At 36.7% G+C, this 16,203-nt stretch overlaps 1 protein-coding gene and 1 long non-coding RNA gene across 2 annotated transcripts in view; one reads left to right on the top strand and one right to left on the bottom strand.

Moving 5' to 3' along the window:
• The window catches only part of BEND6 (BEN domain containing 6), a 71,054-nt gene extending 61,546 nt beyond the window's left edge, over nt 1–9,508 (top strand). Inside the window, exons 4-7 of the mRNA XM_023222993.2 lie at nt 663–877; nt 2,767–2,959; nt 3,986–4,122; nt 8,234–9,508. Coding sequence (XP_023078761.1) covers nt 663–877; nt 2,767–2,959; nt 3,986–4,113 — 536 coding nt within the window. The 3' untranslated portion in view covers nt 4,114–4,122; nt 8,234–9,508. The remainder of the gene's footprint in view (nt 1–662; nt 878–2,766; nt 2,960–3,985; nt 4,123–8,233) is intronic.
• LOC113225055 lies at nt 8,850–15,511 on the bottom strand. The gene is made up of 2 exons (XR_004228957.1): nt 14,477–15,511; nt 8,850–10,787 (listed from the first exon to the last, which is right to left on the bottom strand). It is a non-coding gene; the product is annotated as an uncharacterized LOC113225055 (long non-coding RNA).
• Nucleotides 15,512–16,203: the final 692 nt, after the last annotated feature.

The raw sequence follows: 16,203 nt of genomic DNA, 5'->3' as shown, positions 1-16,203 counted from the left end.
ATATAACAACAGAGAAAACCATTTTACATGGAGGCATGAAAACTTTGAATGTGTAAGTTTCCATTTAAAAAAAAAAGGAACAAAGAAAATATTTCATTGATTACCAAAATTCATCTTTAATATATCACAACACAAGTTTGAATTTTAACAGTACCTTTTTAATAATTTGATGAAATTTGACTCCCTTGTAAACCATACATGGTCATAGAAAATGTATTTTCATCTGTGAGAAATGGCTAGTTTTATCTTGGCACATAAACAGGCCTAATGTAAGCTTCTAGAAGGTTACTGATTATAGAATCAGTAATAGCTCCAAACAAGAGATTCAACTCAACATCTTCAAATAAAACCCCAACAACTAGAAAAAAAAGAATCAACTTTTAAAACATTATTTTTAGTTACAAAGTAATGCACATTCATTTAACTGCAAAAACCAAATGTTTTTTCATTGCTTTATTATTATTAAGCAATTACTAAATTATTTAATAATAAAAGTAAATATGTTCCAAACACCTTTCCTGCCATGTTTATTTTCCAAAGACAGCAAATGTTAACAGTTTGTTCTGCATATTTCTATGCACATACACTCAACCAAAAAAAAATGTACATATGCACCTTTTACCAATGGTATTTGTAAAGTGTACTTTTTCTTGCCATTTTAGTGTTACCACAAGCAGTCACCCAGTTTGAAGAATTGGTTGGTATGGCTGAGGCTCTGCTTAAGGGTGGAGGAACCGTGTCTACATCTGCATCCACCCTCTGGAGAGCAACAAACAACTCCTCGCCAGATTCATTTGCCTCAACATGCAGTAATTCTAACTCCAGTTCACCAGATTCCTTAAAGCCTGAGGAAGAGCATCAGACTGATGAGAAACAGGTCAGGTGCAATAACCGCCTTATTGTTCTTTGGAATATGGTTAAATAAAAAATTTAAATAAGGGTAGACAATGATCATTGTTTTATCAGATAACTATTGGATAAACTAGTTTTATGCAATAGAAATATTACAATTCTTAAGTACAATTCTTAAGTACCACAAAGAAGAGGCATAAGGTGACTGGGTATGGTGGCTCACCTCTGTAATCCCAGCTCTTTGGGAGGCCGAGGCAGGCAGATCATGAGGCCGAGGCGGGCAGATCACGAGGTCAGGAGATCGAGACCATCCTGGCTAACATGGTGAAATCCCATCTCTACTAAAAATACAAAAAAAAAAAAAAAATTAGCCGGGCGTGGTGGCAGGCACCTGTAGTCCCAGCTACTCGGGAGGCTGAGGCAGGAGAATGGTGTGAACCCAGGAGGTGGAGCTTGCAGTGAGCCGAGATCGCGCCACTGCACTCCAACCTGTGTGACAGAGCAAGACTCTATCTCAAAAAAAAAAAAAAAAAAGAAGAAGCAGCATAAGGTGCTTGACCTAGCCTGGGTAAAGGGAAAGGAGGGCTTGCCTTAGGAGGGGCAAGAAGATCTTCTCTGAGGAAGTCAAGATCAATCTGAGAACCAAAGGCATAAAACTGTTGTCCTTTTATAATAAAAACTAATATTTGTGAAACAAATACCCAGTTTAGAACATTAAAGGCAAATTGGGGACAAAGATAAAGTTATTGAACTTTAAAATTCTTATACCAGTGACAGAAGGACACCTATGCATTCAGGATTATACAATTTTATATCATTGAGAGGTAAATTTCAGCCTCAGCATGCTGGCTGAACACAATTCTTTTTCTATTTTTCTACTTAATCAAGACACAGATGCTAAAAAGACAAAGTTCTGTTAGAATCAGGTAGTCTCAGTAAGTATACCATCAACAATGATAAATATTAACTAACAATCTAACGTTCAAAATATTTGAATCTTAGTGTATCAGTTACCTATTGCTATATAACACATTATCACAAATTTAGTGATTTCAAATGACCCAAGTTTACTATCTTAGAGTTCTATAGATCAGAAGTCTGGTACAGGTCTCACTAGACTAAAGTCAAGGTATTAGCAAGTGCATGTCTTTCTGGAAGCTCTAGGGCAGAATCTGTTTCCTGCTCACCCAGACTCTGGTAGAATTCATTTTCTTGTGGTTGTAAAACTGAATTCCCCATTTTCTTGCTGGTTGTAAATTGAAGGCCATTCTCACTTCTAGAGGCAATCATATTCCTTGGCTCACAGCCCACTTCTGCCATCTTCAAAGCCAGCAACAGCTGGTGAAGTCCCTCTTACACTTCAGTTCTTTCCTCCCTCTTCTGTCTCTTTTTCCTGATCTACCCTTTTGCTTCCTTCTTCTGCTTTTAAGAACTCATGTGATTAGATTGAGCCCACCTAGATAATCCAGGATAATCTCCCATCTCAAGGCACTTAGCTTTAATCACATCTACAGAATTGTTTTTGCCCTGTGAGGCAACAGGTTACAGGTTTCAGGGATTAGGATGTGACCTTTCAGAGGGCCATTATTCTTCCTACTACATTTACGATGAAGCACTGAGTATGGGACTAAGCCTGAAAGGAACAAATCCAGTTTACATGACAAGAATTTGTATACACCTTGGAACAAATACCCCATAAATAGTGAAGAGTATCACACAGATAACACTTAACTCTAATTCCTGACATGTAAAATATATATTAAATTAAAATGTAAAATATATATTAAAATATATATAATAAATTACCTTAAAAAATGTTGACATTGTTTTCTTTTATGCCTTAACTCAATTAGTAATATATTTCTCCATATGGAACTTTCTTTTTCCAACTTCAACTCTTTCTTATCTTTTTAGTTCCAGATTGAAAAATGGCAGATTGCCCGTTGTAACAAGAGCAAGCCTCAGAAGTTTATTAATGATTTAATGCAAGTACTTTACACAAATGAATACATGGCCACTCACAGCCTGACAGGGGCAAAATCCTCTACTTCAAGGGACAAAGCCGTAAAACCAGCTATGAATCAGAATGAAGTTCAAGAAATCATAGGTGATAATATGATTGCGTTACATTGTCATATGAATTTTAAATCATGTTACCACTCAAGGTCAAGGTAGTCTTTCATGGTCCTTTTATTTTTTAAAGTTTTTTTTTTTTCTAGGAAAGAAAAATCTCAGGTTAGTCTAAAGCTCTCATTAAATATGGGAAATTTTATAGAAAAACTTTACATTAAAAATGGTTATTAAAATAAAACTAAGTTTTATATCACCAAAAAGTTTGAATTCATACAATTTATAGCTTTGGAAATGTAAATTTTCACAATCTTTTAAAGTAAAATTTCAATAACAATTTCTACCTTGCTTTTGTTATATTTCTTATCTTTCATTCTAGAAAGATAAAGGCTAATTCGACCATCCTATTTGTGGTTTTTAAATTAATGAATCTCCTTAAATAAAATCTAGATTATCCAATTAATTTTTTGGCAACATCCAACAAATTTAAGAATTCTCTGAATCCCAGCTCCATATATGTGATTTCTTGATGTACAACAATGTCTGTCTTCCTGAAACAAAAAAACTACTACTTGTAACAACTGCAGTGAAATTCTTTCCTTTGGCTCACACATACTGTTAGACTGACTTTAAAAGTTAGAGAACATGGCTAGGCGTGGTTGCTCATGCCTGTAATCACAGTGGTTTGGGAGGCTGAGGCATACAGACACAGAAAAAGATCAGTCAGAGTTTAGTTGTTTCAACTAATGTTGGGAATGGATAAAAATACATTCCTAACGTTTTAGAGCAAGAGGACTTAAGAGTTTAAAGCAAGTAGGAGGATTAAAGTTAATTGCTACCATAAGATCTCAGTTGATAATATAGATTTGCTGATATCTCTTGCTATACTTAGAAAAACCTGCCTATATATTCATCTGTTTAAATATCTCATGGGTTTTTGGTCTACTTTTGTAAAATGGAAACAAAATGATAATGTAGAATACTTGATGTTTTACCTCAGTTCATATCCTAAGATGCAAAGGACTCATAAAGTTTCTTGTGTGTTGTTATTGGTTTTTTACAGGAGTAACAAAACAATTATTTCCCAATACGGATGATGTGTCAATTAGGAGAATGATAGGGCAAAAGCTAAACAACTGTACCAAGAAGCCAAATGTAAGCAAAAATCTTAACTCTCAGGATATTAAATAGATCCTTTTGGTAAGTCTTTTAAATCTTCAGTCCTTTCAATGTGGCAAGAAAATGTTGTAATACTTTTATCTGTGGAATAGCATTTTCCAGTTACTCTGCTAGAAAATACTAGTGACCTGTGAAAGGCTAATAGGCATTCTTGGTGGCAAAAGGGGAGAACTTGGAGTGGGGTTTAAATTTGGAAAATGCTGGGTTCAGTTTTTCTTTCTCAGAACTTCTCAGATATTTTTTGATACCCTTTTACCATGCCCATGTGCACCAGAAATCGCTAAGAAAGGGATATAGTGTGTAGTGTTTTCCAAATGTGTTTTACTGAGGAAATTTTTTCACAGAAATCCTGTTAACTTGGTGGTGATAGAATGGAGCCAAAGGAAGGACACATGACAATTTAAGAAGTATTTCTCTCTAAAACAGAGGAGATTTAGACCCTTGGGAAATCTCTTAGGTACACTGATGAGACTGAACTTGCGGCTGTAAAAGTGGTCTGACATTTGCCCAAACTATTGGCTGAAGTGTGGAGGGTTCTTCTCCACCATCCTACATGTTGCTTCTCATGGTCTTTAAATTTTTAAATTAGTTGTTATTGTTTAATAAGGATTTTTACCAAGATGCATGTCCTATACTAAGAAAAAGAATAATTTTTTAGTGAGAGTTCTAAAGTAAATATGCTTTCTAGTGAGGCCTTGACCCAGGCAAAACTGTGAAGTGGAATTTTTCTACCCACTGTCCTGGCCAGCTCACTTGTACTTACCCTTCCTCTCTCTCTACTTACTATTTTGATGGAAAATATATGAAACCATGTGTATGATTGCATTAACATTTTCACTGACTAATAGAGGCATGTGGGTAACACATGACAGTAAGGCCCACCACATATATTCCTTTTCTCCTTCCATTTTCCTTCCACTTCTATCTTTGACTTGTACTTTGCCTGTCCTCTGCCTAATTCCAGCCACTTTTGAGACCATTTTACTTGTCTTCATTTCTTCTGACCATGTTTTAAATGACATGTGGAGCTGAATGTAATGCAGTAATCCCCTGCCCCCGGCGCCCTACACATTGCTGACTATCACTCCCATCCTCCCCCCGAGAGGCTGAGGTGGGAGGATAGCGAGGTCGAGGCTGCAGTGAGCTGTGACGGTGCCACTGCACTCCAGCCTGGGAACAGAGTGAGACCTTGTTTGCAAAAAAAAAAAGTTACAAAAGATAAGGTTACCTGTATCTTTTTTCTCCAAGTGATTAGAAATTTCAGTAGATCGTGACCTCACAACTTTTCAATTAGATAATTGCTTAAATATGCCCTTAGTACTTCCCATTTTGACATGAGGTTAGCCACCTAGTTACCTTGATGTATAATGACCAAATTCTCTCTCTCTCTTTTTTTTTTTTTGAGACAGGGTTCTCACTTTGCTGCCCAGGCTGGTTTTGAACTCACAGGCTCAAGCAGTCTTCCCCAAGTGGCAGAAAGCACTCCACCCAGCAACTAATTTCCTTGTCTTTTTGTTTTTATTTTTTGAAAACAGAGTCTTGCTCTGTAGCCCAGGCTGTAGTGCAGTGGCACGATCTCTGCTCACTGCAACCTCTGTCTCCTGGGTTCAAACAATCCTCCCGCCTCAGCCTCCTGAGTAGCTGGGACTACAGGCCCGCACCATCACACACAGCTAATTTGTTTATTTTTAGTAGAAACGGGGTTTCACCACGTTGCCCAGGCTGGTCTCGAACTCCTGACCTCAAGTGATCTGCCCACCTCAGCCTCCCAAAGTGTTGGGATTACAGGTGTGAGCCACTGTGACCAGCAAGTTCCTTTTTTAAATGCTATGTTACCAGACCTCCAAGCCAAGTGGCTATCTTTTGGGGCACACTGTTATATTTCAGATGTCTGTAAAGCATTTTAATATCCTAAACTCTTGTTTTTTTTAAATATTTCTGACTTCCAAGGATAGGCACAAAACTCATCCCTGACTGTATCAGTCAGCAGAATGCTAAAGAAGTGAAAGTTCAGAGATTTTTGTATCAGTTTTGCTTGTACTTAACAATAGAAGTGTTATTAAATCTGCTAGCTATGGCATTAATTAAAATTGAGACAAGGAACAGACATTTTGTTATGAACCTTGTGCCTTTTGGACCTGAGCCTGGCTTAATAGTGTCAAGTTGTTTGGACTAGAAATACATGTATTTTGAATCAGTAATGGAGATAAGCTAGAATGGAATATTTTTAATTTGCAAATATCTTTCATTTTAAGTATGGCTGAATTCAAATTATTGCAAAAAGGACCGAGGAAAATACGCTGGAAAAGACAGGGTCATGTAAGACCTAATTTGGACATGCTTGATGAATTCATCAGATATAGCACCGTCTAGTGGAATACTGTTAGATTTTTCTGTTCTTAGTCATTTAACTCACAGGAGCCTATGGCCCTGCCCCGGCACCAAAAATTTTTCCTTTGGAAAAATTACTTTTCTAGCATGATCCCTGTAGTAGACCATGCCCTCCGCTCAGTCCTGAGCTCAGGTTGTCACTGGTGGCTTAGATTTAAAAGGGTAACAATTTCCCAGTTATGGCTCAGGTCTGTGAGGGTAAGGCCTAAAATCCTCCCTTCTTTTTTTTCATCTATTCTATTATTCCTGTGGCTGCCCTAAAGTTGCTTGTAGCTCTCACATGCCAAGAGCTTGATTTTTTTCCAAGGGGTCTCCATTTTTCACTTCTTTCTTGCAGGCATTGAAGAAAAATGTATTTATAAGATTTACAGAATATTAGGCTAGCACCTCTATAACATCCAACTAAGTGACCAAACAGCCTTCTCCTGAAATTTCCAAAGCGGCCTCAGGGTATACAATCTCTGGCATAATGTTACATAACATATATTATAACTTCTAGGTGATCTAATACAGTGGTGCTCAAATGGTGGGGGACGGCAAGGGGGGAGGTGTGATTTAGCCACCTTCCTCCAACACAGGGTATTTAAGAATGTCTGGAGATATTTTTGATTGTCAAAACTGGTGGTACTTCTGGCATCCAGTGGTCAGAGGCCAGGGATGCTGCTAAACATCGTTATTGAATTTGGTTTGCTAGTATTTTGTTGAAGATTTTTGTAACTGGTTCATCAGTGATGCTGGCCTGTAGTTTTGGTTTTTTGTTGTGCCCTATCTCTGGTTTTGGTGTCATGGTAATACTACTTTGTAGAATGAGTTTGGAAGTATTCCCTCCTCTTTTATTTTATTATTATTTTTTTTTTTTTTTGAAGAATTAAGAGTAGAATTGCTATTACTGTCTCTTCAAATGTTTGGTAGATTCAGGAGTGAAGCCATCAGGTACTGGGCTTTTCTTTGATGGAAGACTTTTTATTATAATTCTGATCTTGTTACTCCCTATTGATTTATTGAGGTTTTCTATTTCTTCATAGTTCAGTCTTTTTAGGTTGTATGTGTCCAGGAATTTAGCCATTTCTTCTAGGTTTTCCAATTTGTTGGCAAAGAGTTTTTCGTAATTGCCTCAGTTCTAGCCAACAATCGGAGTGCTGCCTGACCTGAATGGGGGATGTCCCAAAGAGGATATCCTGGTTATGTGAAAAGGCTGGCTAGGGGTCCATGCTCAGGGGACCTGTGGAACACACCTCTTACAGTGTAGTGCTGCTAAACAGGCACTCTGATTTGGTGCATCAAGGTGATGAGGAAGTTCACTGTCCACCTTGATCTCACTTTTTGCAGTGTAGAAACTGTGAGTCAGAAAGAAATTTTCCTTGTGCTTGATGCTGGGGATATTAGGGGAGAGGATTATGGATAAGGAAGCCTGAATCTCTTACCACCTGCTTGGAGCTTTTTATTTTTATTTTTATTTTTTTACTTCTCTGTGGCCTCAGAAACTGTTTCATCCTCTTACTTGAGTTCTGGGATATTGCTGGTGATAATCTTGGCACTGTATGTTTGTTTTTGGTTTTCTGTGATAGGGAGTGAAGCCAGCTTGCTTCTACACTGCTATTTTGGAACCAGAGTCCCTCAACAATTTGTATTTTTAATACAGATTTGTAGTAGATACAAAAATGAATAACTCATACAATTGTTAAAATACTATGAGAATGTTAACATAAATTTGTATTTCTTTGAAATTTGCTTTTTATAGGTATTACAGGTATCTGAAACCAAGCACCTTCAGTTCTAAATCTAGCACTGGATTTTGTTGGAGAATCTGCAGCCTTCCTGGCAGTGAGCAAGGACAGACATGTGCAGTGACAGGCTGTAAGACATATGTAACACTGCTGAGCTCTCCTAAGGGACCAACAAGCTTGCTGAAGAAGCTGCATGTAGATTCCACCCTCAGTACTAGTGATGCATCAAACCAGAGAATCTCTGCCAGTCAAATAAGCATGCAATATGGTTTCTTTGGAAATAAGCATTTCCCAATCCCCAAATACCCCTCTGTATAGTTAATTTAACAGGATAGTCAGAGCTCTTATCATATAGCAGTCAAAACTTCAGCCCATAAGATTAGTCATTGTCCTAACCAATCATTGTACATTGATTATTACCAATGACTTCCCATTATAGTTTTTGGATCTTTAGCATAAGCACATGTTTGCAAAAGTAAACAGTGAAATAATTAGTGTTGGCAAATATGGGAACAACAAAGTCACCCCAAAATCTGATAATCATGTCTAACCAAGTAATAATATTTTAGCAATAAAATTACAGGATTATTCTGTTATCTAAAAATGTATAAAATAGGAATACGAAAAAAATGACAACAGCAAGATGTTTTATTTTAATATTAAACAATTCCACCACACTTCTGAAGAATAAACGTAAGTTTTTGTGATTGTTAAAACAATGTATCAATTTTCAGGGAAATCTTTTTGTTTATCTACCAGACATGTTCTAACTTTGTATTGCCCAAAGTATATTAAATACAGATGTGTAATATAAAGCATCAATATCACCTAAAACATCCTATATAAGATATAACCTGATAGATAGTTGGTCGATTACATTGCTATACTGCTTAGTTTTAACTGGTTTATTTTGATTGTAGCAGAAGAGAAATGACCTGAAAAAAAAGTATGGGTTTGATAATCACACACATGAAAGTACCATTTTGTAACTCAACAAAAGATAAAACATACTTCATCAAAAGGCTTCTCACTTGGTGTCAGGTTGTCACATGTGACCACCCTGCAATGCGAAGCCATACTTCTTCAGTGCACAAAGTCATGTTTAAACTTGGAAAAGAGGATGCTACAATAGTTTCAAAGTTCAGTGTTGTGGACCCAGGAAACTTTCCATAAGTCTTGCTTGATAACAATGTGATTGTACAAAATAAATGTTCTTAAGGAAACAACTTATGTAACATTTGCTACCTTTACTTAAACATAAATAAATCCCATTAAAAAGATAAAAGTTATTTTCTTGTTTCTTTATTCATGTATAAAAATTAGGAAAAATTTTTTTTCTAGGCTGATAGCTTTTTCACTCATCCATTAAGGCATTACCATTACAATTTGACTATGTAGCTCTGACTAATTTTTCTTGTAAAGAGCCATGCTATGTAGGATATGTAGACAACATCCAGGAAAGTAAACACATTTAATATTTTTATTGAAAAAAGATAATCTTACTAAGATATATGCTATTTGCTTTATTAAAAATGCTACTTGATAATGTAAGTTTTGCCTACTGAAGGCAAATAAAATTTGCAAAACATAAGTGTATTATTCAACTGGAACTTGTATGGTCTTATGTATTTTGAAATATGTTGACATCTTTATCGATAATAGAATAAATGTATTTTTAATTCATCTTTGTAAATTGATTCTAAATGAGTTACAAAATAAGAAAACTAATAAAACTGAAGAGAGTGCCCAGCAAGCAATTAATATACATGTAGATATCTATATATATGTATATTATGTATTCACATGTATAAGACTTAAGAATATGATTAAAGCAGAATCTTTAATAAGTAGGGAAAGGAAGGTTTATTCAATGATACTGAGACAACTAATAAATGGAAAACATAGTTATATTCCTACTTCAAACCATATTACATAGAAACTTTCAGATGAATGAAAAGCAAAAAATGGACTCAGATGAAAAAAATGTTAAATACAAGAATATTTTTATGTTCTCTGAATAAGAAATACATTTTCAGTCCAAAGGTAGTTCAGCCAAAATGCCAAAGAAAAAACTTAGTAACACATGAGTTCCTACACGTGTGTTTTGTGATTTTCCTATACAGAAGTGATCATTTCACTAAAAACTTTACCTTGTGGTGGATATATGACATAATCAGCATTCTCGCTAGTTCTGTGACATCATCCTTCTTGTGAATGTTTTCATGCATTTATCCATTTTTCCAGCTTTATCGAATTGTTTCTTATAAAATCTTTGTATTGATGCTGCGCTATAGTCTTTCTTGAACACTTATTGTTTAGTGACATAGTTTTTCCCGGACCAGCAATTTATGGGCAGTTTCATGGATGGTAGGAGACTCCAGGGTTTTCTTTTGGGCTTTAAATCTTGCAAAGGCCCTTTCTTTGCTGTCACAGAGACCAGTGATCCTGACAGGTATGGCTTTTCTGGGAAATTTTTTTGTGCATCCTTGCTTCCTGTAGTTCTCTGATCCAAGCTGAATTTGGAAGGGTTTCCGTCACCAGCCCTGCATTTCCCAGGCCCTTCAGGACCTGTAAACAAAAGAGCAAAGTCCTTGGCTGGGCATGCAACATCACAAAACCTGTCTTTACTTAAAAAAAAAAAAAGAAAAATTAGCTGGGCATGGTGGCCTGTGCCTGTAGTCCTGGCTACTTGGGAAGCTGAGGTGGGAGGATCATTTGAGCCCAGGAGATCAAGGCTGCAGTGAGTTATTGTGGATGTCATGGGCTCTTGACACTGTAAAGATTTGCTAAAAATAACTGAAACCGCCTTTGTGAAAATAATAACTGAGGAAATTATGACAGTGAAAGAGATCAGACCTAACCCACCCCATCTTCCTTCTAACCTCTAAACTGTCTGTTCATTCCTGGGCATAGGTCTAACTAACCTTGGGAAAGAATTTATAGTTTAAACTCTGAAACAAAACTGATAATAGCCCTTCCCCGAAAAATGCCTTCTTGCTTGGCCACCAGTCTGCTTTTGTAGGACTAACAAATTAGCTACAAGATTAGAAATTACGGTTTAGGGGCCATGCAGCCTCTGGCTGCAAGAGTCTGAACCTCCCCAAATTACTCCTGGGAATAACATCGCTGTTGCAAAACCTAAGATTATTGCTTGAGAGATTTTGCAGACCCTGCCTTAAGACAATGATGCAGCAGATGACACCACGCAGACCAACAATCTGGCTCAACCAGTTCTGCAATCCCACTCAGGAACAGAAGTCAGCAAGAACTCACTTTGACCCCCTATGATTTCATCTTCAACCTGACCAATCAGCACTCCCCACTTTCTGAGCCTATACCCACCAAATTATCCTTAAAAACTCTGATCCCGAATGTTCGGGGAGACTGATTTGAATAATAATAAAACTCTGGTCTCCCACACAGCAGGATCTCCATGAACTACTCTTTAGCCTTTGCAATTCCCCTGTCTTGATAAATTGGCTTTGTCTAGGCAGCAGGCAAGGTGAGCCCATTGGGCAGTTACATCACTAACATGAAGTAGATTGATCAATAGTAGAAAAAGCATACAAATTTATTTAACATGTATACACAGGAGTCTTCAGAATTGCTACCAGCAAATCCGTAGGGGTCTGCAGCAACCTCAGTTTTTGCCTCCTCAGGAGAAAGAATTCAACGGAAGGGCATAAAGTAGAAGGAGACACCGAGGCAAGTTTCAGAGCGGGAGTGCAAGTTTATTCAAAAGCTTTATTTAGAACAGGAAGGAAAGGAAGGAAAGGAAAGAAGGAAAGTACACCTTGGAAGAGGGCCAAGCCAGCGACTTGAGAAACCAAGTTCACCTCTTTGCATCCTTAATATTGCAACAATGTATCTGAACCTATCTTTTGGCACTTCTCTTTCACTAGTATTAAGTAGTAGTATGTGTATATCAATTCCTCTGACACAGTTTGACTGATTGTGTTCATGTCTGCGTGAGTGTATATTTATACTTGTTTATTTATATACCATTGATTTCCGAAAGAAGAAATATTGGCAGCAGTTTGCAAAGAAACTACTATACTGGTTAATATAGATGTTGTGACTGAGTTAAATTCGAGTTTCTGAGGTAAAAGTTGTAAGTTACATAGTTTATTTTTATTTTTATTTTTTGAGACAGAGTCTCACTCTGTCAGGCAGGCTGGAGTGCAGTGGCGCCATCTCAGCTCACTGCAACCTCTGCCTTTCCGGTTCAATCAATTCTCCTGCCTCAGCCTCCTCAGTAGCTAGGATTACAGATGCCCGCCACCACGCCTGGCTAACTTGTGTATTTTTAGTAGAGACAGGGTTTCACCGTGTTGGACAGGCTGGTCTTAAACTCCTGATCTCAAGCAATCCACCCGCCGCGGTCTCCCAAAGTGCTGGGATTACAGGCATGAGCCACTGCACCCGGGCAAATTACATATTTTATTAAAGAAACGAAGATGCAAGAAGTTGCTCAGCAAAATAAAGGTTTTATTGCATTAAATTCTGGAGGAAATTTTAATAAGGAATATCATGTAAAATTTTACAATGGTCAATCATATTTGTTTTACAGCAAATGTAGAAGATGTTGACTATTGTTCTAGACTAAAAATAGCATAGACTTGGGTTTTACTTCTGTTTCTGACACATCCAAACACCGTACCTTTGGACAAAATACCATTTTATTTATCTCAGTTTAGTTAATTATAAAATAGGGATGATACCACTTACTCACAAAGTTTAGATTTGAATGAGGCAATGTATATCAGGTATCTGTTACATGGTGGGTTTAAGCATATCTTAATTCACATAAATCTCTTTTCACAATGATTTTCAATAAAAACTCAAGGGCATACCACTAAGTTTACCCACAATGAAAGTAATTTTACAAGGGATAAGCAAATATCTGCAAGGTTCATACCTTCTGGGAGTCTGGTATAAACCAAAAGAACACCTAAGTAGCTGGCAGGGTAGACGGAAGACATGTGTCTTGAAATATTTTTCTTGAACTTTGGCCAGGAATGAGCAAGGACAGCTTGGAGGTTAGAAGCCAGATGGAGTTGGTTCAGTCAGATCCCCTCCACTGTCAAAATTTTCTCACTGTTATAACTTTTGCAAAGGTGATTTCATTTTCAGGAAGTATACTTTTGTTGATGCTCACTGAGATCTACCATTCATAAAGTACCTTGACATTCTCTTTGCATTTTTGCCCAATTTAACTTCTAAAAGCAACTTTTAAAAGTCTTTGGATTCTGTAGAGATTTTCGGTCACTTACATCACTAAAACTACCAGACCAGGTATTTTGTTTTTACTGCTGTTACTCTGTTTTTATTTCTCTGTGTTGTTTTTTTCTTATTTCTTAGAGGAGCAAAAAGGTAAGAAAGTCCACTTTCATAATCACACAGAAGAGTTAGATCCAGTGCTTCTACTGCAGGATTGCTAGTAAAGATGACTGCTCAGTTAAATTTGAATCAGATGAGAAATGAATATTTCTCACTATATCTCATGTAATATTTGGCATAACATTGCACTAAATTGTTATTCATATGAAATGCAAATTTAGCTGGGTGTCCTGTATTTTTTTTACTAAATCTGGAAACCCTATGTTACAATGAAGACTAACATCACTCTAATTCTCGTTCTTTTATTCAGAACATGTCCCTCCATTCTCTCTGAGGGTCCTTTAATTTTCTCTGTCCCCAACATAGTAGAATTTGATGGAAATGTGCTTTGTTGCATATCCTTTTTTATTCATTGCACTGGGTACATGATGGACCCTTTCAAACTGGATTCGTATGTCCTTTAATTCTGGGGACATACAGAGATATAGATATAGATAGATATTTCCAGTATTCCAATTAATTTGTCAATTTAATGATAATACATTGATTCTGTTGATTTCTTATCTTTATAATTTGTTAACCTCCTCGATTCTTTCCTTTTTCTGCTTTCTGGAAGATTTTATTATATATTTTAAACCCATCTATTAAATTATTTATTTTTTCCATCAAAATTCTAATTTCCAAGAGTTTTTTCTTGTTCAGTGATTATTCCTTTTTCATAAAATTATAGGCTTATATGTGTATGCTGTATTGCTATAAACTGGACGTTCGTGTTCCACTCCCCATCCCTCTGCAAATTTATATTTTAAAATCTAATCCCTAAATTGAGGGTATTTGGAGGTGGGGTCTTTGGGAGGCTCTGCCCTCATGAATGGAATTAGTGCTCATACAAAAGCGGTCCTAGAGAGGTCCCTCACCTTTTCTGCCATGGAGAACACAGCAAAAAAACAGCAGTCTATGAACCAGGAAGCAGGCCCTCACCAGACACTGAATCCGCTGGCACCTTGACTTTGGACTTCTTAGCCTCCAGGACAATGAAAGATAAATTTCTGTTGTTTATACGCCATCCAGTCTATGATATTCTGTTACAGTAGCTCAAGCTTACCAAGATAACTACCTGTATCTGACAATTTTTATTACTGCTGTCCTTCTTTTTGAAATATTTTTTCATACAAAATCTGTTTCACCCAAGATTTCTTATTATTATCATTTTGGTGTCTGTTTCCTTATGACACTCTTACTATAATATCTATAATTTTTGTTTTTTTCTTTTGTCTGATGTGTCTTTAGATAGGAACTCAGCTGTTTTGTTGAGATATTCATACATATAAGCTTATGCTGACAATTATTTACTGGGACTGAATATTTCTCCAAAATGATTCTGTGGGTCTTCTGCTTGCTCATATTTTTCATACAGGACCAAAAAAGGGGGCTAGAAGTGACAATATTCCAAAACCAAACTTAAGTGTCTGTAGCTCCCCTATTCCCAGAAATACACCTAGAGTCATGGGCCTTGGGCATCTCCTATGACATTCATATAGGCAATGTCCTGTGAGTAGATGCCTTCCATAAGTCACCTCCTTTTCCACCTGAACTTGTATTGGTGACAATAAAAGTATAAATTCCACTTAAATCTGGGGAGAGTAGATTTTGGATGAGGCCAAATGCAGATTTGAGAGTTATATTTAAAGAATTTCTAAACCTTCAGGAGAATGACATACATTTAAGAAGGAATTTTGAATAGTCCTCAGTACTAAAAGTCTCAGTTTCCCTGATTTAAGCCAATCCATGCATTTATTAGTATGTCCCTCAGGAACAAGCACTTGATTATAAAAGTAAGTTCTCTAGAGAATGATACATCTGAAGCACATAGGCATACCTCAGAGATATTGCAGGTTTGGTTCCAGACCTCTGCAATACAGCAACTACCACAAGAAGCAAGTCACATGAATGCTTTGGTTTCCTGGTGCAAATAAAATTTATGTTTACACTATACTGTAGTGCAATAAATTATGTCTTTTAAAAGTACATATCTTAACTTAAAAATACTTTATTGCAGCTAGGTGCAGTGGCTTACACCTATAATCTCAACACTTTGGGAGGCCAAGGTGGGAGGATCACTTGAAGCCAGGAGTTTGAGACCAACCTGGTCAACAAAGCAAGATGCCGACCTCGTTTCTACAAAAAAACAAAGCAAAGAAACAAAAAAAACTTTATTGCTTAAAAATGATAACGATTATCAGAGCTTTCAATGAGTCATAATCTTTTTGCTGGTGGGCAGTCTTGTCTCCATGTTGATGGCTGCCGACTGACCAAAACGTTGGTTACTGAAGGTTAAGGAATCCGTGGCAATTTTCAAAATAAGACAGCAATGAAGTTTGCCATATTGGTTATTTCATGAAAGATTTCCCTATGGCATGTGATGTTGTTTGATAGTATTTTAACCACAGTGGAACTTATTTTGAAATCAGTCAATCCTCTTAAACTCTGACATGGCTTTATTAGCTAAGTTTATGTCATATTTTAAATCCTTTGTTGTCATTTCAACAATGTTCACAGCATCTTCACCAGGAGTAGATTCCATCTCAAAAAACTACTTTCTTTGCTTATCCATAAGAAGCAACTCCTCATCTGTTCAAGTTTT

The sequence above is a fragment of the Piliocolobus tephrosceles genome, chromosome 5 (assembly GCF_002776525.5).
Source record: "Piliocolobus tephrosceles isolate RC106 chromosome 5, ASM277652v3, whole genome shotgun sequence".
NCBI lineage: Eukaryota > Metazoa > Chordata > Mammalia > Primates > Cercopithecidae > Piliocolobus > Piliocolobus tephrosceles.
This window is presented reverse-complemented; position numbering and strand designations above follow the sequence as displayed.